The sequence below is a fragment of the Anas acuta genome, chromosome 1 (assembly GCF_963932015.1).
Source record: "Anas acuta chromosome 1, bAnaAcu1.1, whole genome shotgun sequence".
In the NCBI taxonomy this organism is placed as follows: domain Eukaryota; kingdom Metazoa; phylum Chordata; class Aves; order Anseriformes; family Anatidae; genus Anas; species Anas acuta.
The window spans coordinates 152482114-152509745 of record NC_088979.1 but is presented as its reverse complement, the minus strand read 5'-3'; the positions used below and the strand labels follow the sequence as shown (position 1 = coordinate 152509745).

Here is a 27632-nt window from a genome sequence, read left to right as displayed (position 1 = left end):
AAAAGGGGGGAAAAAAAAAGAAAAAAAAAGTTATATTTTGATAATATATCAATATATTATTGACAATATTGATCTTATATTATCAATAATAGTATATATCATTAACTATTTATGTTAGTTTAAAGCGGAATAAGCCTAAGAATACCTACTGAACTGTTGAAAAACCCTTTCGTTTGAATAAAAGCTGCTTTCCACAACTTGAAGGAAGAGAGCAGACCAAGTTCTTTAGAGATCATTGCCAGCTTTTGTCTTAAATAGATTTAGTCTCAGCTTTATCCTACTGGCTGATGAGATAAACCACCTGGATATGTTTTTTTTCTTAAACTGCATTCTTTTCAGGGAGTTAGGAATAACTGCAATTTAATCCTAGCTGTTTATGGGTGCTTTTAAGTGCTACTATTTTTGTCAAACTCAATTAATTTACTTAATATTTTCAAATATGTTTATACTTTTGTTAAGCAGCAGTGCTGTTCATCAAGAGACCTGTTTTTTCTGGTACATGATTTTTTCTGGCCATATTACAAAGGCTTTTCATTCTTTGTTTCACTACTTGCATGAGATGTAGAATCTTTTTGGTATAATGGGTAAATCAGCCACTACCATTTAGTATATGTTGGGCTTGTCAAAAGTAGACAAAATGAAACCTTTTCCTTGTTGAAATTAATGGCAAATCTCTGACTGCCATTTGTATAGGTAAAATTTAAGTATATATTTGAAAAGCAACAGCAATAGTAAAATCAAGACCTTTAAATAGGAATATTTCGTGGATACATTGAGTTGAAGCTCATTATGTGGTGTCTCTCTTGTTATAAAATAGGCCAATTTTGTTTTCTTTGTGCTGTAGTTCTGGTATGTTATGTATGGGGAATGTTGCCGTCATCTCAGACCTTCTTTTATTTCTAAACATATTATAGTATTTTGCATAGGTGCTTTTTATTAGATTTATTAGTCTTTCAATGAAAAATGCATAATTTTAAAAGCTTTTGGTAAGTGTTGATGTTTATACATGCTATTTTAGTTTGTATTGATGATTTGTAAATATTATATAAATCCTAAAACTCTAGAAAGCATATATTTAATGATTTTTGTGTTTAAACTTAACTTCATATCTGAATTTATTTCATAGGAATTTGCTGCACTGACAAAAGAGTTAAACGCATGTAGGGAACAGCTGCTTGAAAAGGAGGAGGAGATTTCAGAACTGAAAGCTGAAAGAAACAACACAAGAGTAAGTATACAGCAGACTTTTTCTTGATATCATGTATGTGTAAAGCAGGAGGAATATACTTACATACAAATTTAGATCATCATTTATGTAAAAAAGAAGATAAAATTCCTTGCCTTCCTTGCAGATATCTTTCAATTAGTACAAGATTTATCAGAATCTAAGTAATAGTACATGCCTACAACACTACAGTTCTGCAGGAAATGACTGTGTGTTTTAGCAAGATATATTAATAACAAACTAAACAACAAACAGATTTTGTGTATAATGAGGTAAGTACATTCAGTTTTAATGTTTTCTGTAACAAGGGACTCGCAAAGCTTTCCAAGCCAATGGCCCTGAAAAAGTAGCCTGCATGCACCCTCATCTCTTATCAAGGCAAAATACAGAGGTATGGCAGACCCAGCTTTCCCTTGTGCCTTGGATTTGATCTGAATAAGGATGAGGTGAAGGCTGCCATGTGTATCACAGTGATAAATGCTGTTTAGCCTACATGCAGCCATTGTGATCCTTGAAGTGAATGTCATTTGCCATACAGAGGGGACAAGATTTCACCCTTAAATTTGCTATATTTTACTTCAATCAAAATATATTATTCTCTCTGTAATCAAGAATCCATGATAATGCTTTCTAGTGTCTACAAGATGGTACAAATGCAAAAGTGTGTAAAATGGCTTGAGGAAAGAGACGGCCAGATCAAGCAGGAGTCATACTGGAAATAGGCATAGGGAATAGATCTCAGAGGTTGAACACCAGAGATATTTTCTCACATGCATATTCCATTCTTCTATGATCTGAGTAACTTCCTGCGTTCTTCCTCTCACTAAACTAATAACACTTTGGCATTGCAAATAACATATTTTCTTGGTTAGCTGATTTGCATTCTGAAGGATAACTAACAAAGTGCTTGACAAAAGAACTGAGAGAGGATATTTCTCACTGCTTTTTACTGCCCAGATGTAGCACCATAGTGCTATAGACTTCAGAAATCCAAAGGCAGGTGATACAGGTTTCTACAAAGAGAAAGCTGCTTCATCTACCAGCTCAGAGGAGCAAGAAGAGATGATCACTTTTAAGTACAAAAGTCATAGATGTGTTGAGATTGGAAAATGTGATGGGAAAAATAGATAAAGCCTACTTTTTCTCCCATGATTTTTATACAATCTAAACAGTCCAAAGTACATGTACAATCTAAACAGTCCAAAGTACATGTAGCTCCCACAAAAACAGAATTAATGAACAGAGAAAAATATAGGAATTGTAGTGCATTCTTTAAGTTTAGCAAGCCATCTCAACTACAAATCTGAAGTATTTCTAAAGCTGCTTAAATTATCATTAACTGCTACATGTATTGCCTGTTTTTAGTGTTTGGAAGAAAACTAGGAAAGTCAATTTAGAAAACCATTTGTATAGAATAAACAATAATTTGTGTTAATTTCTAGCACAAACTAGAAAAATAACCAAATTTGCAATGACATCTTCTCAGATGTCATATGTTCTTCATAAGAATGTAGACAAAACTGCCTAGCACAAATCCTTTTCCATTTCTCTACAAAGCCAATTGAACTCCAAGTATGGTATATTAAAAATGCAGTGTACCAATACCTATTGTGTGTCTGATATAATAAGCAGCTCAGAGTAGGAAAAAAAAAAAAAAAAGCCCAGTGGTCAAACTGAGTCAGCTACAAGTCAGATTGTGCTCTGTCATAGCACTTCCTTTACAAACCAAGAAATTTATATATTGTCCTATCTTATGCTTCTTATTCTATATAAAGTACAAGGTAAGAGATTTTTTTGTGAGCATTTAATACTAATTAATGAGAGTTAGAGTGTGATGATCTTGCTAGAAGTCCTTACAGTTTAAATTAATAAACTCTACTGTTTTTTCTTGAGAGTGAGGACAAATCTAGGCATTGGAGATGAAAAGACTTAGTATACAAAAATATGCAGGAAATGCAGAAAATGCATTTATAAACAAGAGGGGAAGATATATACAAGTATTAACAGAGGAGAGAGAAAAAAGTCAGAGATGATGCCTTATCCTGTCCTCCACTGTTTTCATTAACAAATTATGACACTATTGTGTCATGTGTATATATTCTTGCCAGGCTGTCATATACTAAGTTAGTCGCCAGAGTCTGCTGTAATAGTCATGCTGTTTTCTGTAGGCTTTGTTTATAGGAAAAGACCAGCATTTTAGGCACAAAGCTGTTGTCTTCAGAATACAATCATCTCAATGACGTACTAGTGATGAGATTTCCAACATTCATTGACAAATCATTGTCCATAATGAAGCACTTTTTAAGCTGAGATTTATGCTGTTATTAATGCAAAACAGCAATAATAGTCTGTCAGAAAAAGCTGTTCCATTTTTTCCTGTTATTAAAATAAAGATTCTTATTAAAGTAATAATATTTAGAAGACTTTTGGGATGAAAAAATGTCTTTTCTGATAGCTGAAGTGAGTCCAGCTAATGCTTCTTTCTATCCACACCACTACTGTTCACACCTAACCCAGCTTTAGCTCAGCTATGATAGTAAGGTTTACCTGCCCCTAAGGGCACATAGCAGCACTACCCAGTACAACTACTTTTTTCCCAGGTATCACTTTCTTTATTCTTAAATAAAGAAGCTCAGTTCTAAATGCTCATGTTCAAGTTTCATGTTTTGAAACTTTTTAATCCAACCTTTTACCTCCCTGTAAAGATAACATCTACTGGAGATCAGCAAGAAGAAATTAAAGTGGCAAATCTGTCAGATTCTCAGTACACACACACAGTCACTTCTTGCCTTCTAGCACCCTTTTACACTTCCATTTAAGCTTTGCTAATTGTTTGTTTGTTTTTGTTTTTTACTTTATTCTAGACCCACACCCATGTGTTTCTTTATTTTGTGGTAACACCCTCATACAGTTTTTGCCAGTCTCCACAAAAAAGCTTCAAGACCTGGTTTGCTATTTTATGACAAGCTGCAGTGTCAGACCTTGACAGTGAAATGCATTAGAGAGAGAACACACTGGCATAACATTCTTTGCAACCCATAAACTCTAGGTCTCAGCTACAAGACCATCGTTTAAATCTTACCCCAGTCTTTAGTTGTATTCCTACTCAATCCTTTGAGCAATATTCTTAAACAAAGCTCCCTAGTGATCTTTTGCTTTTAAATATGTATTTTTACTGCCTACAATAATTAACTTCTCACATATTATGGTAGAAATATTTTCATGTCAAGAACTTAGCTGACAACTTAATCTGTCAGTACATAAGGCAAAATAAAAAATGCAAGAGCATATGTATATGTATTGATTGGTGTCGTATTGCTGACAGGAAGACAAACAGTTTCTCTCTAAAAGCGTTGCATGTGACTTTGAAAACATATACAAAAATATCTTAATAGAAAACGTTAGTTATTTCTATTGATGTTGTCTAGCTAGCGATCACGTAAGACTGATGTCTTTGTGCTTTGTGCTTTGGCACAAACTTATAAAATAAGACTAATTTGGCTATGCTAAATTTAAATTAAAGTTGAAATTTATTTTTGTCTCAGTCTGTATTCTTCAAAAGTAGAAAAAGTTTGTAGGATTAACTTTTTTAATCAGAATATGGTTATGAGGAAAACTGGGTTTTGGTTGGGCACCTGAAACAAAAATCTATTAACATACTGATATGGATTAATCTGATTTTTATCTTTAAAAATATATATATATATATATATATATATATATAATTTTTGTATATGGTATAAAATGTTACTCAAACTATTCAGAAATATTGTATTTCAAGTCTTCTTAGAAACAAGAAAAAAGAAACCTATGCTCATGAATGAAATACTAACAAAGGTTAGTTGTTATGTTTCTTTTACTCAATACCTCAGGAGATGAAGCACTTGAAGTAAACATCACTGGTTTAGGTTCAACTTTATTGTCTCACTTCCTTAATGAATGATTTTTGCAACATCTTCTGTTAGTCACTGCCGTCTCATAATAGCCATAGATCAGAATTTTGCCCTCCATTATATGGTTAAATTGTCCTTGTGTTGTGTTGTAAAACTCTAAGAATATATTTTAAATGAAGGGTTTAAATCCTTTATTTAATCGATTTTCTTAGAGATCCCTTTACTTACATTAGTTTAATAGTTGCTGATGCTAAAACAGACACTGTCTTTTTTTAAACAAGATAATGCAAGTTCTTACAGTCTGAAAGCATGAAAATAAGTATAATTGTTTCCTAAGATTCTGTAAAGGCAAAATCATTATTTCCCTAATGCAAATGATGGCAAAAGTCATTATTTTTTCATCAATATTATGATATCTCTTCTATGCCCCTACATTTCTTCTTCCAAAATTAGAGCTTGTATCACAGAAAACAGGGTGACAATAGCTACTTAATGGATAGTAATTCAACACCTGTATTTCCAGACACTGTGTAACAACAAGTAGTATCAACCGTTCAAACAAATAGTCATTATATTGCTATTCCTTATTTTCATAAAAGAACCTTTCTTCATTTCTGTATTTTGTATCATTATCCTGATTATTACATTTTCTTTCATTCTTTTATTTCACATATGTGTGTTTCCATTAGGTTTCAGGTTGCCAGTATCTTATTTAAAGAAATAAAAATGTAGGACATAAGCTGCAGCTAGGCTGTAACTTTGTTTTTTTCAAAGTAAGATTTTTCACCAGGAGTTTACCAGTACAGCTGTTTGACATCACCCCAGCTAACCATGGGAGCAAATTGGTTTCCAGCACTATTGAACGATGCTGAGGAAAATGACTGGCATAATGACTGGTTTTAAAGATAATCTGTAACCCCATATCTGTTTATTTTACTTTTCTTTGCTTGCACAAGAGTTGGAGTGTCACCAAACAATGAGCATTCTAAATACAGACTGAAAGGAAATTCAGTTTTGACTGTACTGATTAGTAAGTAGACCTCAAAAGAGCATTGGGCTCTTAGTGCATTGCTCCATTCCTGTAAGGAATCCCTTAAACCAAGTGTGTCTTAGTTTAGTTCTGTAGAAGAAAATATATTTTCTTCTATATTATTATTTTCCCTATCTTCCATTATTTATGCCTCTCATTTTCTCTCCATTACCTTCTCATTTTATTTTATTTTATTTTATTTTATTTTATTTTGCAAAAAAAAAGTAAAATAAAAAATATAGGCAAGTGATAACCTATGCACATGTAGCTTGCATTGTTAAATTTACTTATGCATTTCCATTTTACAATGCTTTGTAAGCCACCTGAGAAACACAGTAAACTGTATTCTAGTAGTTATCTCTATTAGCTCTAATTATCATTTTAAATATGCTTCATTCCTTCAGAAAATATGCACTAGAGCATTTTTCGGTCTTTATATGATGATTTTTAAACATTGTTTGTGCTCAGAAAGAGTCCAGAGCTCTAGAAACCTCCACCACATTTAGCTAAGGTAAAATTATCATCACATCATCTTGAGAATCCTAAAATTTGCCCAGCATAAGAGTAAAAATCAGTTGTCAGTTTCATAATTTACTGTCAAGCTTATGCTTTCCAGCAAGAAAAGCATAGCATTGACTGGATATTATGCGTGGGTGATTCTGTCCTGCTTGCTGCTGTTGATCTTCATCTTCTCTCTTCAAGCTGCCTCTCCCTGTGAGTGCCTGACATCTGTAGCAGCTTGACACAGCGTGAGGGAGCAGAAAATGCTCAGCAGCACATGTTCTTTGTTAATGCCGGAGTGTAATTGCAACATACAAAATACAACAATACCTAAACAAATTGTTTGTAATTTAAATTACCAATATTTTTACATTAGTATTTTAATGTGAAATCTTGTTTTGTTCTTCAAAAATATATGGGATGGTAATTATTGAGGTACATGTATATAACAGAGAAAGTCTTCAACACAACCCCTGCCATCCCATCCCCACCCATCTCCCCTCCAGCCAGATACTTTGATTTCCTTCAGTCACTTAACTTTAACACTGCTCAGACACACTATTTTCTTCAATATCAGTTTTGTGTTTTTATATGTCTCTTTCCCCATCAATGTAGTAACTAACATTTCATACTTTTGCAACTGTAGCTACATGTGCCATCCCCAGGAATGTAGGGAAGACCTTTTTTAAAAAAATATATATATACTATATAAAATATATATAATATATATATATACACACACATTTTATGTACATGTAGTTGAAGCAAAAAATGAATAAAATAGCAGTATCATTTCAGCAGAGGAGGAAGCAAGGATTTGCTGTCAGATGTTCTGAGTCTTGGGTTGGTTGTTCCCTTTCAGCATGGCTTGGAGTAATGCAGCACAGGTTAGTCATACTCTCTGGTCAGCTAAAGTGGATTTGCTGTAAGCAGTGCTCACAGATTTTGTGGAGAAATAGACTTGACTTTTGTTGTAAAGCAAAAATAATAAATTGCTATCAGCCAGAAACCTGTGTCAGCATGTCTTCTTGAGCATTCTGAGGGCTGACAGCAAGGAAAATACTGCAGAGGTAGTTTCCAGAAAAATGAACCAATACTAGTTGAGTGGCCAGAGTGAATAACAGTAAGAAAAAGCATGAAATGTTCACAAGTAGTTCAGTAATCCAGCATGAGTGCTTTGACACTTACCTGTGGCATCATCTCATCTTTCTATATTAAGGTTAAAAAGGCAACACAATATTTTGCACTTGAAGTTTTATTTAACAACTATGAAATATGTGCAGACATTTATATTTGGATTTGTCACCTCTAAAATGGTAATTCTCAGTTAAGGACAAAATTAACTTTTCTGTATATTAAATGGATGGCTTTGGTTTGATTTAATTTTATGTATTACAAGTTTTTAACATGATAGTAACTTAGCCTAAAGTTAAATATTTTATGTGCTGCTGTACAAAGGGCTATGGTGCTGTGCTGTTCATCCCACACAGTAAACTCCTCCACATTCACCCCATAGGAAATTCTGAGTTTCCTGTACCCCCAGACCATTCCAGTCTCTTTTTATACATGGAAATCATATTTAACTTTATTTTCTTAGTCCCTATCACTTTCATCAGTCTCCATTCTTCCTTCTCTTAAGAAGGTTCCCACCTTTCTTCTGTCCATGATGACTTCAAGTTCCCTGTCAAGCTCATCTGTTTATCCCAGCTCAAAATGGGATGACGAATGTACACTACTTTTTCCTTATCACTCCTTTTTCCCATGTTCCTTATTTTTCTCTGTTTTATAGTTTATGCATAATTCCTTCTGTAATTATTTTATTTTCCATGTCGAGAATTCTGTGTTGCCAATCAATTTTCTTCCCTCTTATACCAAATTTTCTCATTTTTCCTTCTAAAGAAGACTTGAATACAGGCTCTAAGAATTCTCCCTTCTGGTCCAGGATGATTTGTTTAGGTTAGTAGAGCATCAAATATGATAAATTTGCTCCGTGATAGGGCAAAAAATAGTTAGCAAGATTATGGAATACTGCATTGTTTTAATGGGTGTCAGTTTAAGCTGCGGACAACTGCAGACTGACTTACTTGTCTGTGCTGAAAGTTTAACTGTGGTTCAGTATTTTCCTTCTTTTTTTCCAATTTCCTCAGAAATCTTTCTTTGAAGATGTGGGACAGAAAGTAGGCTGTAGAATTAGTAATCAACTATTGTCTTTCTTTCCCTTTGTTATCTCCTAGATAACTATTGACTTTCTTTTATTCAGTTATCTCCTAGATAACTAAATGGCCTGGAAAAAAAAAATCACAAAGGTAATGAATTTAGACCATATTCAAAAATTCTGTTATGATAGCAGTTAAATGTGCATTTAATTTCTGTTATGAACAGAAAGACTCTGTGTTTGGAAACAGTCCTGATCTAATCTAAGTTACAACCCTACTACATTTCCATATCAAGTTCCTGATGCCTCTGTGATGAAGGGGCCTCTTCAGATCTGCCTGTTACTTTGAACTGCTTCAAGTTATTAAAAATCTGACTAAATTGTTGTTGGGCCTGTAGACATCAAATGACAATGCTCATCCATCTTCTTACTCATGTGCTTTTGATAAACATGGGCCACCACTTGAATTCAGTAATGGTGAAAAACACACAAACTTCTTGAATTTCATGGAGCCATTGCAATTCTTTGTGTATTAATATTATTCATACATGTATTCACTATTTTTTGTGGATAATGCAATTATTGTAAAATTATAAGCAGGTGCAAATCCACATACAGGAATCGTGCTTGAAGTAAAGATAACATCAAACCTGAATTGTTCCTGGTCTGATAGCTGTATATAACTATTCTAATGTAATTATACCCTGTTTATACCCTTTTGTGTCTATTAGTTCATGTAACAATAAAGGTCATTATGTGTCTGAGAATAGCTATAGATGACAGAAAAATATAACTCTTTTCTAATAGCAGCTATATTAAGGATAGCATCAAAGGAGCAATAACAAACAATTATCTATGTAACTTTAAAATTTCCAGTTCAATGGTTTAGGTATAATTGTATGTTGTAACTGCAATACATTTATCAAGTGTTGTGATTCATGAATTTAGCTACCCTGTTACAGCCTTACAGCTAAGCAATTATCTTCTATGTTCAGATAGTAAGAACAGTAGGGTTAGAGATCTGAAAGCCTAGATAAATGGTGAATTTTCTGTACACCAAGATGTCATTTTAGTATTTCTTTTAACATACTTAGAGTAATAATGACAAACAATTATCATATGTTTTTACAATATGTCATTTACAGGTTATTCTGCAGGTTATTTACAATAGCCTGAAATACCCTGTTCATGTTTGTAATAAACAGACACAATGAACGTTTTAGAACAAGTTAGTGACAATAAAGACATGTTAGAGTAAATAATCTTATAAATGTAATGAAATATACATTTTGCTTTTACATACTCAGTTAAGTAACTTCCAATACAATTTAAAGATATCACAATTAGGGTGAAATAATTATAAGCTGCTTTTGTATTTTTGCATGATGTTTTAGACTGGTTTTGACTGTTATTTGATAGCTAATGCTTATCAATTACAATGACAAATAATGTAAATATGTACTTAACTTAGTTAAATAGTGACTCTATGCTGAGTGATTTGTTGAGTTTACTTTTCATAGAGTTTTAAATGAAATTAGGAGTTGATTTTCTATTTTTCTACTGATCTGATTTCAATTGATTTTGAGTCATAAAATGTTGGCAATAATTCCAACAGCCCCTCCCATAATGAGGTGGCCAAGAAAATTGCCATTTGGTACCACACACTTTGTAGTTAGAATTTCCATAGCATTTAAGTGCATAAGAATTAATAACCTTTTATATCAAATCCAATAGCTGTTATTGGAGCATTTGGAGTGCCTTGTCTCAAGACACGAAAGGTCACTGAGGATGACAGTGGTGAAACGGCAAGCACAGTCTCCTTCAGGAGTTTCCAGTGAAGTTGAAGTCCTCAAAGCTCTGAAATCACTATTTGAGCACCACAAGGCTTTGGATGAAAAGGTACAGTGTGGAAAGAATGTTATCAGATACTCCCTTTGACTTACTATACTGTGCTTTATAATGCTTATTGTGTGTTTCCTTCTTGGTATATGTCTTGTACTTAAAACATTTATACATGTTTAAAGTCCTTAAGAATGTGTGACCAATAGCTACCTTGCAATTTGGGTCACTTTAGCTGTCTTTCGTAGTCAGTAATACTGACTTTTCAAAACAAGCAAATCTGTCCCTTACCAGAAAGACTTCTCCTATTTAGGAATTAAATGCCATGATGGAATTTATGTCTCTAATATGTTTTCAAGAAAGTTATTGATGAGAAAATGTAGACTTCTCAAACTTTAAAAGCACAAACTGAGGCAGAAAGAGACATTTCTAAGTGTGTAAAAGAGCTTTCCTCTTAAAACTTTTTAGAAGGAAAACCTAAGTTTCAGAGATGTTTACGGCATTTACTACATAAGCACACCATTTTCTCTAAGATTAGTGTAGTATGAAATGAGTAGTAGATCCTTCATTATCAAAGCTAATGGAGAGCTTGCAGAATCAAGATTAAAAATCATTCATGATGTTAACTGCCTAGTCATATTATTAAAGGGAGTCTTTCCTCTGTATTCTGTATGTGTTTTGTATTGGAAAGACTTTTGTGTGAATGAAACTTCATGTAATTCTGAGGTATCACCTTGCATATTTCTTTACATGAATTACAAAATCTAATTCAAGTCTAGAAACAATATACTCAGAAAATGATGCATCTGAATTAGTAAATGCTTCAAAACTGCACATGCAGGGAGCATTGTTCACAAGCAAGGAACCTAGTTCCTTGTAGAGTCTGTTTTGGCTGACTTCTCTGGGCTCAGAACTGCGTCTGAGTTGCTTCTCTGAGGAGGCTGAGTAAGCGGTGGAGTCCTCTTGTGCAGCACAGCATCTGGAACTGTTGACTGCATGGTTGAGTTCTGTTGTATAAAGCCAGTTTATTGGCCTCACAGTAATAAAATTAACTTTTAATTTAGAAATATTTGAAGAAGGTTGACAATATTTAAGGAACTATTATTTAAAAAACAGCTTTATGAAAAGAGTAGCTGTAGTCATATAGTAGCATTTATTCTTCACTGTTAGCTAAAGAGTGAAACGTGGGTTATGAGTCATTCAGGGTTTAATTGTCAGGTTCCGAGTTAAATTAATTTAAGCAACTTATGCCAACTCCAAAATTATTTTGTATATTAGGTTCTATATTAAAATTATTATGTATGTCTCTTAAAGTATATGTTCTATTCAGTTATGTATTGTGAAAGCATATTTAAAGGAAAATTAGAAAAAGGAATATAGTGACTTCTAGCTGCTGTTAACAATTAGTTTTAATAAGTTTTGGGCCATCGTCAAGACTTACAAAATTCTGTATTATTAAGAAAAATCTTTTGAGGATTTATAAGGTTTGTGGTCTGAGCCTTGATTTTTATCCAACACTTTAGACATTCATAAAACTATAGAGTTCTCCTGCTTTGTACTTTATGACAACATGTTGGAAAAATATGAGGAATAATAAGAAATAAATTTTAAATACATTCTAATTATTCAGCAATTATTTATTTATTATATATATTTTTGTGAATGTTTAGGTTTTATTTTACTATGCGGTTTATTTTATGTATCAATTAGATTAGATACAGACTTAGACTGAAGCCAAATATAATATTTTGGCCTGTATTCCTATTTTTTTTTATTTTTTTTAAGCTAATGTAACAGATTTGAATCCGTATTCATTTAAAATTTATGGACTGACACGGGTACACATTTTATGTATCTACTGGGTCTCTTCCCAGTGGTAATGATAATGATCAGTGTAGAAAAATCAGATATCTGCAGTGATATTAACATGAGGTTTGTTACAATAGAAAAGTTGTTAAATTGATTGGCCAAAATGACTTCTTTCTATGTGTTATTCACCTGTGCTTTGAACCATTTTTCTTGTGAAATAATGAATCCAATTTTATTATAAAACATTCCAAGGCTATTCAAGGAAGCAGTTTAGTAAATGCTATTAGAATAACCTGTTATAAACCTAGTACACATTATTTTCAGGTACAAATCCTGTATAAAATTATGCGTTCATGTTATAGTAATTCTCACTAAAAGGAATAGAACACAGATGTTTTATATACCATACAGATACGCGATGTTAGAATGCTACCACATTACACCATTTATCGTTGCAATTAGTGGGATTTTTATTCAAAAATAATGGAAGTGAAAAAGACTGCAGACACCCAAATTGGCTAATAAACCTTTATGATTATAGTTCCAATGTTTCATTACCCTAACTGTAATTTCTTTTTCTACAACATCTAGTTGAAATTTCTATTGCTGAGTCTTGCACCTGCTGCCTCTTGCTCTATCACTGTGCATCTCCAAGAAGAAACTGTCTTTTTCTTCACAGCTTCCTGTTAGCTAGCTGTTGACAGCAAAGTCTCCCATGAACCTTCCTTTCTTAGGTTTGAAATGACCCAGCCTCTCTTCATACGCCATGTGCTCCAGCCCCTGACCAGCTTGGTGGGCTTCCACTAAACTCACTCCAGTCCGTCAGTGTCTTTCTTGTACTGTAAAGCCCCAAACTAGACAAAGTATTCCAGCTGCAGTATCTAAAGTCCTGAGTAGAGAGATATAAACAAAATCCTTGACCCACTGACTTAACTTTTGGTGAAGTAATCCCAGGTGTTTCCGGCCTCTTTCACAAGGACATAATCATTCATCTTGCTGTTCACCACAATACATAAATCTTTTCTTCTAAACTGCTTTCTCCACCCCAAACCTGTTATGTTTCTTGAGATTCTTCCATCCATAGTAATTGGATGACAGTTGGACTTTGTCATTGATCACCAATTTCTGAGCCTTGCAGTCCTGCCAATTTTCCATCTACTGTATAACTCACTTATACAATTCATATCTCAGCTTTTTCTCTAGAGGGGTATATTGAAGATCTTGCAAAAAGTCTTAAAACATTCACTGTTCTCCCCTTATCCATGGAGCCAGGCATCTCATCACACAAAGTAGTAAGGCTGGCCAGGTGACATTTCTCTTTTACAAAGTCATGCTGGCTCTTCCCAACCACTGTCTCATCTTTTATGTGCCTGGAAATGGCTTCTAGGATTATTTGTTCCATAAATATCACAACACTGATCAGTTTGTGTTTTCCAGGATCTTCCCAGGATAGTTGTTTCCTTTTGTGGTGATGGACATGATTTGTTCTTTTTCCACCCACTGGGAACCTTCCCTAACTGCCATGACTTTCAAAGATATTAAAAGCCTCATTATGACAATGAATAAATCAAGTCTGTCAGCACCTTTGCATGCAGCCAGTCTAGCCCCTTTGACTCAAGTATGCCCAATTCACTAAAGTGTCCTGTCTTCTTGTATTGTGGGTTATGCTTTGCTCCCACAGATTTGTTGCTGTGCTTAGGGGGTCAGTTGGCAGACCTTACTAATAAATAGTGAGGGGAAAAAAAATACAGAATATATTGATGTCATGGGAAATAAAAACTGCCTCATCAGAAAATGCACCCAAAAAGGATTAGGTTAAGGATAAAGGGTAAAGAAAACTGACAGAATTGCATTGAAAACCAATAACTTAACCATCACAACCTTGAAAAAGCATAGTAAGATATTTTCAGTAAATCTTTACAAAAAAATCATTTTTTTTTTTTTTGTTTACATTTACATGTTTTTTGTTTTATTTTGTTTGGTTTGTTTTTGTGTTTTTTTTTTTTTGTTTGTTTACATTCTTCCTAAACACAAATTTGCTGTTTTATCTTCACTTCCTACACAAAAACATCTTGAGGTGCTGTAACAAGCTTTGTCACAAAACTTGACTAGTGGTGCAAGGATTGCTATGTACACAGTACAACTATAAAAACACAATCATTACTATAATAAAATGCAAAGAAAAATATAAAACAGACTCTAAGATGGAAAATAAAACATATCAATTTAGGATTCATCTTTCCAGGGAGGCCTGTTTAAGGAGAACCAGGAATTGAACTTATCTCAGAATGCTTATTGGTTCTCTAGATATTACAGGAAGTCTAGGCTTTATCTTTAGCTTTCATCCAAAAGACAGACCAGTAAAGAGCAACCATGGCGATGATAGCATTACTCAGAGAGAGCATGAGTATCTTTAACAGTTATTTCACCGTCAGCTCCTTCAGCATCTCTTCATTCCCTATAGAATGAAGGCTTTTCATGAACTTCCCAATAGCAGAGAGCCAGTCCTGTTTGGTTAAGCCCGATAGATAAATCCTGGAGAGCAGAAGGCAGTAAGAGTATGCTGTTATTCTTGCCCTATTATCCAATGCCAAAGTCATAGTTGTAGTTCACTTTGTGCAAATTTTCATTTTAGGGCATGGAGGTAATGATAACATTCCTTTAGTTTTGACTATTTACTGTTTTATACTTTTTACAGTCTATTTACTGTGTTATATGTATCTCAAAAAAGTCATTGTGTCTTCTTGGCCAAGTGAATTGTCACAGCAAATGAAATTCAAACTACACTAAATGTATTTCTCTATAGGAATTTAATTTGACAGAAACTGTATGTTATTTTCAAGCATCTTTATATGTCTAATTATACTAAATTTCTTAGACTGAAAACTAACACAGGCAGTTTTGCTACCAATTCTAGATTTTCTTCATATTTAGAGTTGTCACACATCCTGTCAGCAAAAAGACATGGAAAGGGTCACAGTGTAGCTGGTCTATTTAATGACATATTTTATATAATTTTTCATTCCAAAGGAATCTAGACTTTTTTTTTTTTACAGTAACATTATGTTCAGTGATTGTGTTGTTTTTTTTCCAAAGTATAAAGTTAGTTTATATGCTGCAAACAATGGGTATTGATAAAAAAATAAAAAGGACAAGTTTTAAACAGAGGTTAGGACTGGTTAGGACAGGGACCAGTATGAAATTCTAGCATCACATTTTTAATAGGCTTTGCCACTGCATAAGTCACTTGAAATTTACAGCAGTATTCAAAGGGATGATCTGTATAGATATACCAGTTCAGTTAATCACCCTTGACCTGCTTAAATGTTTCAGGTCTCAAAGGCTTCTCTTACTGCTGTTAAGTAGATGATATCTTTCTTTGTTTCATGCAACAAAAATATATAAGTAATGTAAAACAACACTATGGGGTATACATGCATATATGGAACAGTTTATAACACAGCAGATGAAGAAGAGATTTGCTAGACATCATTAGTATGGAATAGAAAATATAAGCTTACATCAACTTCGTGGTTAGACTAGTCATTGTACTTGAGTAGGTCAGGAAGTACACATTACTTATATGTAGTTCAGGAAGAACAAAATCTAGAAAAAAAATGTTATTTATATAGCTTAGTTTCCTCCTAATATCTGTCTGAACATTTTGTTTTCTGCATATTTTTTTTCTATTTTGATTTAGAGTTTTGGTTCAACTTTTAAAATGTACATTGGAAAGAAGAAACATAAGGAACTTCTTCTCCAAGCTCATTTTTATTTGATTTGTTAAGACAAAATGTCCAATTGATCTTCACAGAGAAAAGAAACTACCAGATCTTACTGTCTTAGCTAAGATTCAAAAAAAAACACTAGTTCTCTTAAGATTAATTCATGGCAGAAAAGTATACCTGTCTACTGTTGAAAACATAAACAACTTATTCACGTCAACATTACCACTATCTTTTTATTCATTAGCAAGTAGCTAAGAGAGCTTTTATTCACTAGAGTGTTCATGAACAAAAGTGATTCAATTCTAGCATGTGCAAGTGTTTTTAAAAGCTCTTTGTGGGCTGCAGATCTGGAGAGAAAGAAGAAAGAATTTGACAGCTAGGAAAAAAGTGGGAAGCAGTTGCTAGGAGACAGAGAAAGATGGGTGATATTTTGCACCGACAGTGGTGCTAACATAACCTTGACTATGTTAGATTTCAAGATAACATGGCTGCATTTAAAAGCCAGTGGAGTACCCGGTCATCTGAGCCCACATTGGGTTCACCCAGTGACAAAGAGAGAGCAAGCCTTTTCTTTTCTATTTGTGGCACCATAATGGGAATCTGGCCTTTAAGAGTGTATATTGTACTGTTTTCCAATAGATCACATGACATCTGATTAGTCTTACTTTGCGAAGTCCTGTTTAGTAAAACCTTAGCTAGTTCCCAAGAAAATAGGAATACATTTTGCATGAAATTTAGGTAGTACATTATTTCTGAAGTGATAAACTCAAACACAGTAATGCTTACCTATATGAACAGCATTTACTCAATTACTGTCTTTAAGCTAAAACAGATAAAACGATGTCAAATTCTATTAATTCATCAAAAAAAATATCAGATAAACATACTTTGCAGTCGTTCCCGCTCCTTTGTCTCTCAGAAGCAAGTGACCCAGAAAAACAGATTTTATTGCATCTATGACAAATTGGGATGGTTCTGTTTGTTTTCTTTAACATAAATTTGAAGAGGTAATCCAATACAAAAATCAGTACAATACATATTTATATGGCTTTCAGAGACTTTTGCTGATGTCCCTTATTTAGGTTCAAAGTTTATTATATATGAACTTAAAAAGTTCAAGAAAACACTAACACAATCACAAACTGGTAAATACTACTCAAAGTATTTTTCACAATATATGTGTATTGAATACATTAGTATGACCTTTGCAACCTGTGCTCTTTTCTGGAATGTGAATGACCAAACCTTAAATCTTTATTCAGCTTTTGTGTTCTCCAAGTGAAATCAGTTGAAGACTAAGAAGTAAATTTGAATTAAGAAATAAAGTAACAATTTCTGGGCAGTAAAGTAGAGCAGATTTCTCCTTCAAATCAGAACACTGATACAGCTCTTTTTATTATTATTTTCTTTCTTTCTTTTTTTTTTCTTTTTCACTGGCATAATGGAAGATTTCCTTGGCTTTAATAACTGCTAAGTATGTGGTTGAACACAAAAAATTAGTTGCAACATTTCCAATGTCACCATGGCAAATGTGAGTCTAAATTAGCTGTTCATTGCTCAGATGAAAAGAAAAAAGAAGACTTCTGTGCCAAGAAAGAATTTGCTTTCATATCCTTTATAAAATCTTATATTCAGAGAAAAAATAAAAGCCATCAGACTGCAATTTTGGTTAGGCCATTATAAAAAAAGACAGCACATTAACTGTGTACATGCAAAGGAGGAATATGAAGGGAAAGGAAGGCAAGGCAATACAAGACAAGGCAATTTCCATCTGTAGCTTTGTTTCACGCTGATACTGTTCCATGTTGTTACCGACAAAAGGACAAGAAAGCAAAGCTTGGATTTGAACATAATAGCTTGATATTCAAAATAACGACATTAATTCTCTACCTGTTTTTTTCTGAATTGTTATGTAAAAAATGTGTCTCCTACTTTGTCTTTAAAACAGCTGCCTATTATTTCCAGGTAGAGTTGTTTTTCAGGCTGTAAAATGTCTGTATAAAACCTGCTATGATTCAGTTCTACAGAGCCACAGTGTAAAAAGGTTTTTGTGTGATTCCAGCTTGTTATGGCACTCTGACCTCCTCAGTGATGTGGCCGAGTTGGTTTGCAAATTCTAACAATACTCTAAAAGAATGCAAGTGTTAGACTTTTAAAATCATGCATTCTCATTTATAAATGAGAATTTATAAATCAGCTCACTTGGGCTTGAATATATATACAGTTTCAGGAAACTTTAGGAAAAATTAAAGTAAAATTGCTAACTCATTGCATTTAATTTCAGCTAGTAGCAATTACCATCTTGTGAAATTTTCCTCAATCATTTTGTCCCTCAGCAGCACTTACAGCCAAGAGGACTAAAGTCAGAAAGAAGACTCATTTCTCTATGTATTTTTTACATGTGGGCTGAGATTTCCATTAAGAAATTATATTCTGCCAGCTCCCACTGTTTTCAAAGAGGTTCAAATCAGACTTCTCGAGACAGGACTACACCCCTCACTGCTAGGACACAGACTACATATACATTTGTGTAGAGCTAGTGAAAGACAGAAATGGTGCTGGGAAGAGAAGAAGGATACAGAAAGAGGTTTTAGGATCTGCTGAGGAATCGGGGGAAACTCTGGGAAGATAGAGAGCATGGGAGGAAAAGAGAGGAAGATCATCAGAGGGCTGGAGCATCTCCTCTATGAAGACAGGCTGAGAGAGATGGGGTTGCTGAGCCTGGAGAATCATAGCATCATAGAATCATTTAGGTTGGAAAAGACCTCTAAGATCATCAAGTCCAACCATTAACCTAGCACTGCCAAGTCTACTACTAAACCATGTCCCTAAGTGCCACATCTACAGGTCACCTTCAGGGATAGTGACTCAACTGCTTTCCTAGGCAGCCTGGTCTAATGCCTCACAACCCATCCAGTGAAAAAATGTTTCCTAATATCCAACCTAAACCTCCCCTGTTGCAACAAAAAAGAGGGCTCCAGGAAAACCTTATAGCAGCCTTCCAGTAAAGGAAAAATGGGGAAGGACTCTTTGTCAATGAGTGTGCTGATAGGACAAGGGGTAATGGTTTTAAGCTAAAAGAGGGTAGGCTTAACATTAGATATACAGAAGAAACTCTTTACCATGTGGGTGGTGAGGCACTGGAATAGTTTGCCCAGAGAAGCTGTGGATGCCCTATCCATGGAAGTGTTCTACACCACGTTAAATGAGGCTTTGAGCAACCTGATCTAGTGGGAGGTATCCTTGCCCTTGGCAGGGGGGTTGGAACTAGGTGGTCTGTAAAGGTCCCTTCTAACCCAAGCCATTCTCTGATTCTATATTAGTTCCAGGTGGTGGAGTCATACTGCCTTACTGCCTTGACCGTTTTTCCATCTGGTTAGGGAAACAGGTCATCAAGCTGCTCTTGGAAGGTGGGAGAACTGTAGAAATAATTCTGTTTTTTTGAGCAGAGATAAGAATTAAAAAATTAATTTAAAATTTAATTTAAAAAAAATTTAATTTAATATTTAATTTTTTAATTAAAAAAAAATAAAGCAAGCAAGCAAAATTTAAAGTAAAGCAATGAAACAAGAACACTTTTTCAGCTATTTAAACAGTAACAGATTTTCAACTATAGTCAGAATGCGTTATGGTTTTGGTGTGAAGTATTTCTATGAAAGATATAATTGCATGGAAATTATGAAGAAATTCATCTGCCTCACAGATGAAAGGCATCCTGAACTGCCACTTCAGGATGACTTAAACTTCATTTGGTTAGTTGAATAACAGACACAGTCAGTTACTGCAGCTCAGCTGTTGATTACATATTCAAACTCTACATGAAATGCCCATTTAAGCTACATGTATCTCGAAGATCATTAAAAAACTTACTTTTTTTTTCTTTTTCTGATAGCGCTAAAGGAATAGAGTTCTTTTTAATCTTGGGAGCATCTTAATATTCTTAAGCCTCTTCAGCTCACTTTTCTTTTGTTTCTTTGAGCATCTGTCAGTCATGCCTTCTATAGTCTTAAGGCTAACAGCCTAGTTTAGTATATAATAAAACTATAGTTACCTGAGAGTTTTCATATAATTTATTTGTCTACATAATTTTGCATAAATAAAGTTGAAGTTTGTAAGGAAAACCAAAAACCTCAAAGTACTGCATAAGCAACTATTTTTGCATTTGTCAGAAAGGCTGAATAGTTTTATTTTTTTGTGTTTGTTTCCTGAATATATATTTGATGAGATTTTAATAGTTTTAAAATTGAGATTTAATAAAACTACTGTACATTCTATGTTGCAGGTTTGCTAACAAATACTTTTCATCTACTGAATTGTAAACTTTTCTTGTGATTTAGTGAGTCTTCTAGCAATATTTGGCTTTCACTATCAGTAATAAAGGAAAATAAAGCATGCAAAGAAAGAAAATGGCATTTATTAGATTAGGAGTTATCACAGGAAAAATTATGAAAGCTTTGGGGCATAAACATCATTTTCAGGGGTCAAGGGCCTGGAAACAATTGTACATACATGAAAATGTACAATGTTTCATTGTATCCGAATGATTAATTTTCGCTTTGCTTTGTTTTGCAGCTGAGTCTACTAATCTAATAGAACATTTTAGCTTTCTCTACAAACACCACTAACAGTCTTAAATGTCCTTAGATCATAAACTGGAACTAACACAGTGCAGTGGGAATGGGAGTTGAAATATATGCTGAGTATATGCTAAATTTTGGCAAGTCATTTAAGGTGAGTTGCCTAATGAAGTTGTGCAATTTAGGAGAAGAGTTGCCATAAGATCCCAGACAGAAGAGGGAAAGTAACCAACACACAACGCTGAAGCTCACTTTAGGTCATCTCTGCCTTTTGATCATATTGAGAGCCTGGTGCCCACACTGCTAGCTTGGGTTATGTGTGGTTACATGAGCTGATGCTGAGCCAGGGTGCTCAAACAGTAATGTCTTCAGAGGTATCGAATTATTATTGTTGTTGCTGCTGTTAGTTATTATTATTAATGGTGTGAGTCATAGACATACAACAGGAACATCTCTGAAGCTTGTAGAAGCACAACACACACTTCTGCTTTTGAGAGTGTAACTTGTTTACGATTTTTTTTTAAACCCAAACAAACTGCAAAATGATATGAAAAATCTTTAATGTGTGTGCCTGAAGGCAATGCTGCAAGTTATTTTTTCAGTGAATTCATTGCATTCAGTTAATATGAGCAGATTATCTACCATGGAGAGGGCTTAACACATTTGCCAATGTTTTTTTCCTTACTCTTTGTAAAAGATGCTTGTGAATGACATTTTATTTTTATGCATAATATGGTCTTAGAATATTTGCAATCGCTGTGTATTCCATCAGATTATAGGCAAACTGTGGAACAGCAGTACGGTATTTAAAGTTTGACACCTAGTTTTGTGGGTACATTTTACTACAGAGTATGTCTTATGAAAGGATGCAACACACATACCTATAGACTAGCAGGGCATACTGTAGTGCATATGGCAGATTATATTAACTTTAAAGACTGATAGAGATTACGTTACTGCACATATTTTGATTTTTCTTCTAGGTAAGGGAGCGACTGAGGGTTTCTTTAGAAAGAGTCTCTGCACTGGAAGAAGAACTAGCTGCTGCTAACCAGGAGGTAACATAAACACTTTCTCCCCTTTTGAGGTTCGATTTCTGTAATATTCTGTCCTGTGTATTCCAGTTACATTTCTTAAGCCTCTCAGGAGAAAAAAAAAAAAAAAAAAAAAAAAAGATAAATTACATTCTGAATAAACTGCTCAGCAAGGCTTGTTTAAGGTGCTTATCAGATTAATACAACCTTTTGTTCCCTAATTTATTCTGTTCTTCTGTTGTGAGCAAACCACAACTCAGGAACTAGTGACAGGCTCTCAAATTTTTTATTGGACATGAAAAAAGAGTGAAACAACTAATCTGTCAGATACTATAAGAAATTGAATTTCTATTATACTATAAAATTAAGTAAAACACATATATGTACACATGATATATATATTAACATTGACATTTTTAAACTAAGTGGAGGAAATAACTTTATAGTTGATGTCAAAATTTAGGTTTGTCTGCCCTTTTAAGTGCAGAATTTCACGGTGAACTGTGGTGCCATATTACTTATGTGAATTTAGACAAGAGATTTTTCACCTGTAAGTTAACTTGCAGACTGTTACCATAATCTTTTGTTTGAAAGGGTGAACAACACTTAATTGTATTATACATGCAAGCACACACATATATAGAAAGGAATTCTAAACCCTAAGGAGACAATGCTGAGGTCTGACAATATACATAATGGAGTTGGCTAGTCACTTTGCTATCCCCATCATATTCTGAATCTCCACCTGACAGGTGCCTTTCACACTGTTTAATGTAAGTTAGACAAACAAGAGAATTGGATGGGTTTTTTTGGGTTATGTCCATTTACTGGTGTCCTTTTACTCAGCCTTAAGACGGAAACTGAAAACAACTACAGGCAAAGTTAAACTACTACCAAATTATTCAAGGAAAATAGAATACCATTCAACTCAGAATAATGTATATGACATAATATAACATAAAATAGATAGTACTCAAGCAGATTTGGTTCTGTGTTTTTTTTTGTTGTTGTTTTTTTAAATTCTCCTATATTAAGCTAGAACTTAAGCTATTACTTTCCTAAAGTAATTTCTTAGAAACAGGATCTGCAATTTATTAGTGTTTCTTATTTATAAGCTATGAACCAGATATTATGAATCACCCTTTTCTTTGAACAGATAAAGTGCAGTTACTTTATCTGTAAAATAAAATCCCTCTTTTGCTGTTGCATTTCAGAAAGTTCAGAATACTTGGGTTCATATGACTTACTCAACTAATGTGTTATTTGTACTAGCGCTTGTTAAATAGGAAACAGTCCTTTTGGACAGTCAAGCCAATTCAGATGCATCCCATTCCTCAGATCCCTTCCATTCATGACCCATGTAAATCCAAGTTCACTTCACTGAGCACGGGACCAGGTCTTTAGAGCATTGCCTTATTATTTGGAGATTGAAAGAAAATGAGTTAAATGTGTACAATGAAATGGGTTTGAAATAGTATTTTCATAGCCTTTCTTTCCCCAAATCCATATAAATAATATAGAAATAAAGTCTTTGTGTATGCATGATACTAAAAGTATTTAGAAAGACATTTAATCAGCAAAGCATGACATGACACAATCAGAATACTGGTATGCCAGTTTCCATTTCAAAAAAATTAGTTATTTAAATGAGCCAAAATTAATTAGACAATCACAATGTGTAAGTCTGTTTTTATACTAGGTTCCACAGTGAATGCACAGACAATAAAGAGCTTTAAAAATTTATCATACTACATATGAAAATAAATGGGCCAAGTTTCCAAGGGAATTGAACATATGCTTTTCAGTAATTTCCATATTCCTGTCATTCAGTGTCTGTTCTCCCATGAGAATACGTATTTACTTTCACATCCATTTCCTTGTACTGATTGTAAGAGTGTACTACATATTCAGAACTATATCCAAACATAAAATGATGACAGTAAATTTGCCCCTTGATTAGATGAGGATATGATTAAGTATACAATGAAAATCAGATTCGGGGATAAAAAATAGTAGAAATCTATCTGTTAAGGTAGCACCTTTCTCTGAAATGCCTAGCTTGTGACTATGGCTCTGATGCATGGCAACAATGAGAAACAGCAGACATTTCATATGCATGTCAATATAAGATGAGTACTTGTATTGGAATAGCGTTACATAAAAGGGGGCAGGAGGGGGACAGAGAGAGAGACTATAGCTTTTCATCTGCAGATAGTAAATAATCTCTCATTTAACAATCTTTTTAGCTTATTACATGCATACCAAAAGGTGTGAAAACATCTGGAAATCTGGCAAAACTGATTTCAGCTGTAGTTACTAAAACCATTTTTAAAACACTTCATATTGAAAGGGAATTGTTACATTCAGTGACTTGAAATTGCAAGGACAATTGGGATGGACAGTTGGACCCATGGGGTGAACTTAGCCTGTGAAGGTAACATTTATATGTAATCACATAATGATAATAGAGAAGGACCTTGGTCTACAGTTCTAATACTTACTATTGATATGGCATAAGTCACTGTTGTTGGTTTGGTTGAACTTTTCAAAAGCAAGAATGTACACCAACCAGTTCATTGCTGGTTTGATTCTGTGAAGACCATAGTTTCTGCTAAAGAGTGAATATAAGTTTATCTTCTTTTCAGATAAACGCTATGCAGAAATTATTTTGATTGCATGTAATATTTTTAAAATGTTAGCAAATTGTGATATTGTAAGCAGTCAATTCTCTCTACAAATTAATGTATAAGGATTTCATCAAGTCATCAAGGGAGCCCTTATATTTGTTGTAGAGGAAGAGTTACACAATTCAGTTAGTTTAACTATCTTACTGTATATGAAATCTTGGTTTTAAAATGTATCAAGATGGTGTACAGGATAGTTAAGCTGTACATCGTAATCTCTTTAAAATTTATTTACAAGTAAACTATTCAGTATTTTACAGAGCACAGGATTCAGCTCAGAATTAGGACTCTTTAACTTGGGTATCTACACATGATCTGGATGTCAAAAATTTGACCATAGCCTGTGTTGCTCTAGGAAATCTGATCTGCCACATAAACTATCTGCCAGGGCTGCCAGATGAGACACAAAATGAACAGGAGAGCTGCATCTGTCTGGAGCCAGAGGTGGGGAAGGAAAATCCCTCTCCACTACAATGAAACTGCGTGCCTGTGTTAGGCAACTAACGCATAACAAGCTCAGATGCAGACACTTAAGGCATAGGCAGCTAAATTTGTGTGTCTTAGACATACAGCGGAAGCTCACTGAAATCAGGCAGTGGAGTTTATATATGGGAGAGATATAAAACGGACCTCTATTATCCTTAAACACTAGATTTAAAATAATTTAAATATATGTTTTACATAGGGAGGAAAAAAAAAAAGTTGTTTGACTATATATTTTACCTTGCTGCAATTAATTTGTGAATGTAGAAGGGCCCTTAAATATAAAGGCAATCTGGGTTGCTGTTGGAGAGTTTTCATGCAGACTGTGGTAAGATAACTCTACAGTAATTCATTCCATTGTACTTACAATATTTGCTTTTTTTTTTCAGCAATTATCATGTGATATACAAGAAATTATAATTTTTATTTCTTTTATCCTTACATTAGAAGCCATTACCTATTCACAACTGGAAGATGTTGTCCTATTCATTGTGTCTGTTGTAGTTAACATGAATAGCAGATATTGTTAACAATTTTCAGAAGTATTTACCAAACAATTTTAGTTGTAACTCTGTTTTACAGTAATTTTATTTGCTTACCCCTCAGATGCTTTTAAAATGATGCAGTATTTTATCCAGTTCCCCATAACACACAGTCTCTCCAAATAGTTGTGGCTGAAGGTTATAATTTGCAGCTAGCAATTATACAAGCTGCAAGTGGTACAGCCAATACCAAAATTCAATAGAACAATAGTGTCTGTTTATGAACATTTTGAAGGCAGATGTGATGTTTCTTAGTGCACATACAAACATTTGCAAATTCCAACAAGGTTCTGTGAACCATATTCCTCTTTACACGCTAATCTGAGAAGAATGAATCTCATTTACAAGGGATGTGGGATGTGATTTTTTCCTTCATGGTTTTGTCATTTATGATCTTCATGGAAATTACTTTAGTATTTAAATTACTGACAAGATAACCACTTTTGTTCCACAGCTTTTGAGATCCTCTAATTTGTGTTATGAGCATGAGTCTTTTTTAAAACTATGCTAAACTACAGCATGTGCATACACACTGAGATATTTTATTAGCCCTATATATCATCAGTAACTCAAGCTCTAGTGGCTTCCAAAGGGCACAGAAAGTAGAAAGAATACAGACAGGTGATAGCATGGCCCATACTGATGTTTTTAAATCCATTTCTGCTCCAATGTAAAGTTGTAAATGACAACAGTTTTGATTCCCATTAAGAGATTTCACTGTTTCCCAGACCTCTCAACAGTTTTCCCCCCAAAATAACCTTTAAAACTTTTTTTCCCAAGCTTGTAGGTATAATTAAGTTTTATACATGGTTTATAGTACAGTGGGACTAAGTCACGTTTTTAAAGTACAGCACTTTGCATACAAATTTTCTCCTGCCCTCCTCAAACATTTATACAGCCCTTGTGTAATCTTTCTGTGCTGTTAAGATTTGTGTGATAAGTGGCTTTCCAAAACTCATTTGTTTCTCTTGGTGGTTTGGTGGTTTGTTTGTTTGTTTGTTTGTTTGTTTCATTTTTCCTCATTAGTAGAAAATGTACCATGGAAAATACAGCATTTATTACATTTATTATCTCAAGGATATACTTTTGGAACTCAGAAAACACTGGCACTGTGTAGAATATGAAATTAGAGAAATTACTGGTTTGAGGTTCTGTATCACTCTTACACCATACGCTTTTCTTCAGCATTTGTTGAAAATGCTAGTGCTGCTTGAAAATGCCAAAGATGATATTGCTTCTGTCAGTTGACACACAGATTATATTTAAAACACTCAGGCTGCCTTTTAAAACTCCATTGTTACAATTTCCTCTTGCTTCTACAGAATTTTACTCAACAATTTGAGGATAAATTTAACTCCAGGAGCTATCAGAGAGATTGCAGGAAATTTGGCCCATGATACTATAACTGCATACATTCTTTTATTTATGCTGTGTGTTTCTTCCTAACTGACAGAGCATTAGTCTATTCATCATGGTACCCTAATGTTGTTTGGTTTTTGTTTTTTTTTCTATAACATACATGAAAGCATCCACAAATTATTTATATCACTGAAGAGAAAGGGTGATCTGTGATTTATGAATGTTTATATTCTATACTAGAAGCACCAGAAAATACAGTAACTTATTCATAAAAGAACTTACAAATACACGTTAATTGACTAGCTTTTGCTATGTAGTACAAGTCAAGAAACAAGTACAAAATGCAGATACATTCAATAGTTATGGACAGTTTTGACTCTGACATTGAGGAATGCTGCAGATGTTATGTCACTTATGCTTCTGAAATATTCTTTAGTATTATATGTATAATACACAAATATTATATATATATATATATATATATATATAAATTCAGCTGACTATGGTGTGTTCTTTTTACCAAGAGCTACATGTGAAACCACGTTTTTAAACCCTAGCTTTTAGAGAGTTTCAGCTCCTATTAGCCTGAGGCACTTTGTGGTACATTTTTTTGGTGACTTTAGCCTTTGGAAGGAATACAAAGAGATTTTTGGAGTAGAAATGTTATTAAAAGTATACTTTGCTGAGAAAAAGAATATTTGCTTTTCTTGAATATCTAATACACCCAACATTTCATCAATCCAAAAATTCAGAAATTGATGGATTTAAAATCT

At 33.8% G+C, this 27632-nt stretch overlaps 1 protein-coding gene across 14 annotated transcripts in view; it reads left to right on the top strand.

Annotated features, from left to right (window-relative positions):
• The window catches only part of PPFIA2 (PTPRF interacting protein alpha 2), a 334088-nt gene that overhangs the window by 205252 nt on the left and 101204 nt on the right, over nt 1-27632 (top strand). For 12 of the 14 annotated variants that reach the window (XM_068667342.1, XM_068667351.1, XM_068667357.1 and 9 more), the window contains 3 exons: nt 1127-1228; nt 10539-10703; nt 21741-21815. In XM_068667342.1, coding sequence (XP_068523443.1) covers nt 1127-1228; nt 10539-10703; nt 21741-21815 — 342 coding nt within the window. The remainder of the gene's footprint in view (nt 1-1126; nt 1229-10538; nt 10704-21740; nt 21816-27632) is intronic. The other 2 variants (XM_068667367.1, XM_068667424.1) reach the window with 1 other exon arrangement.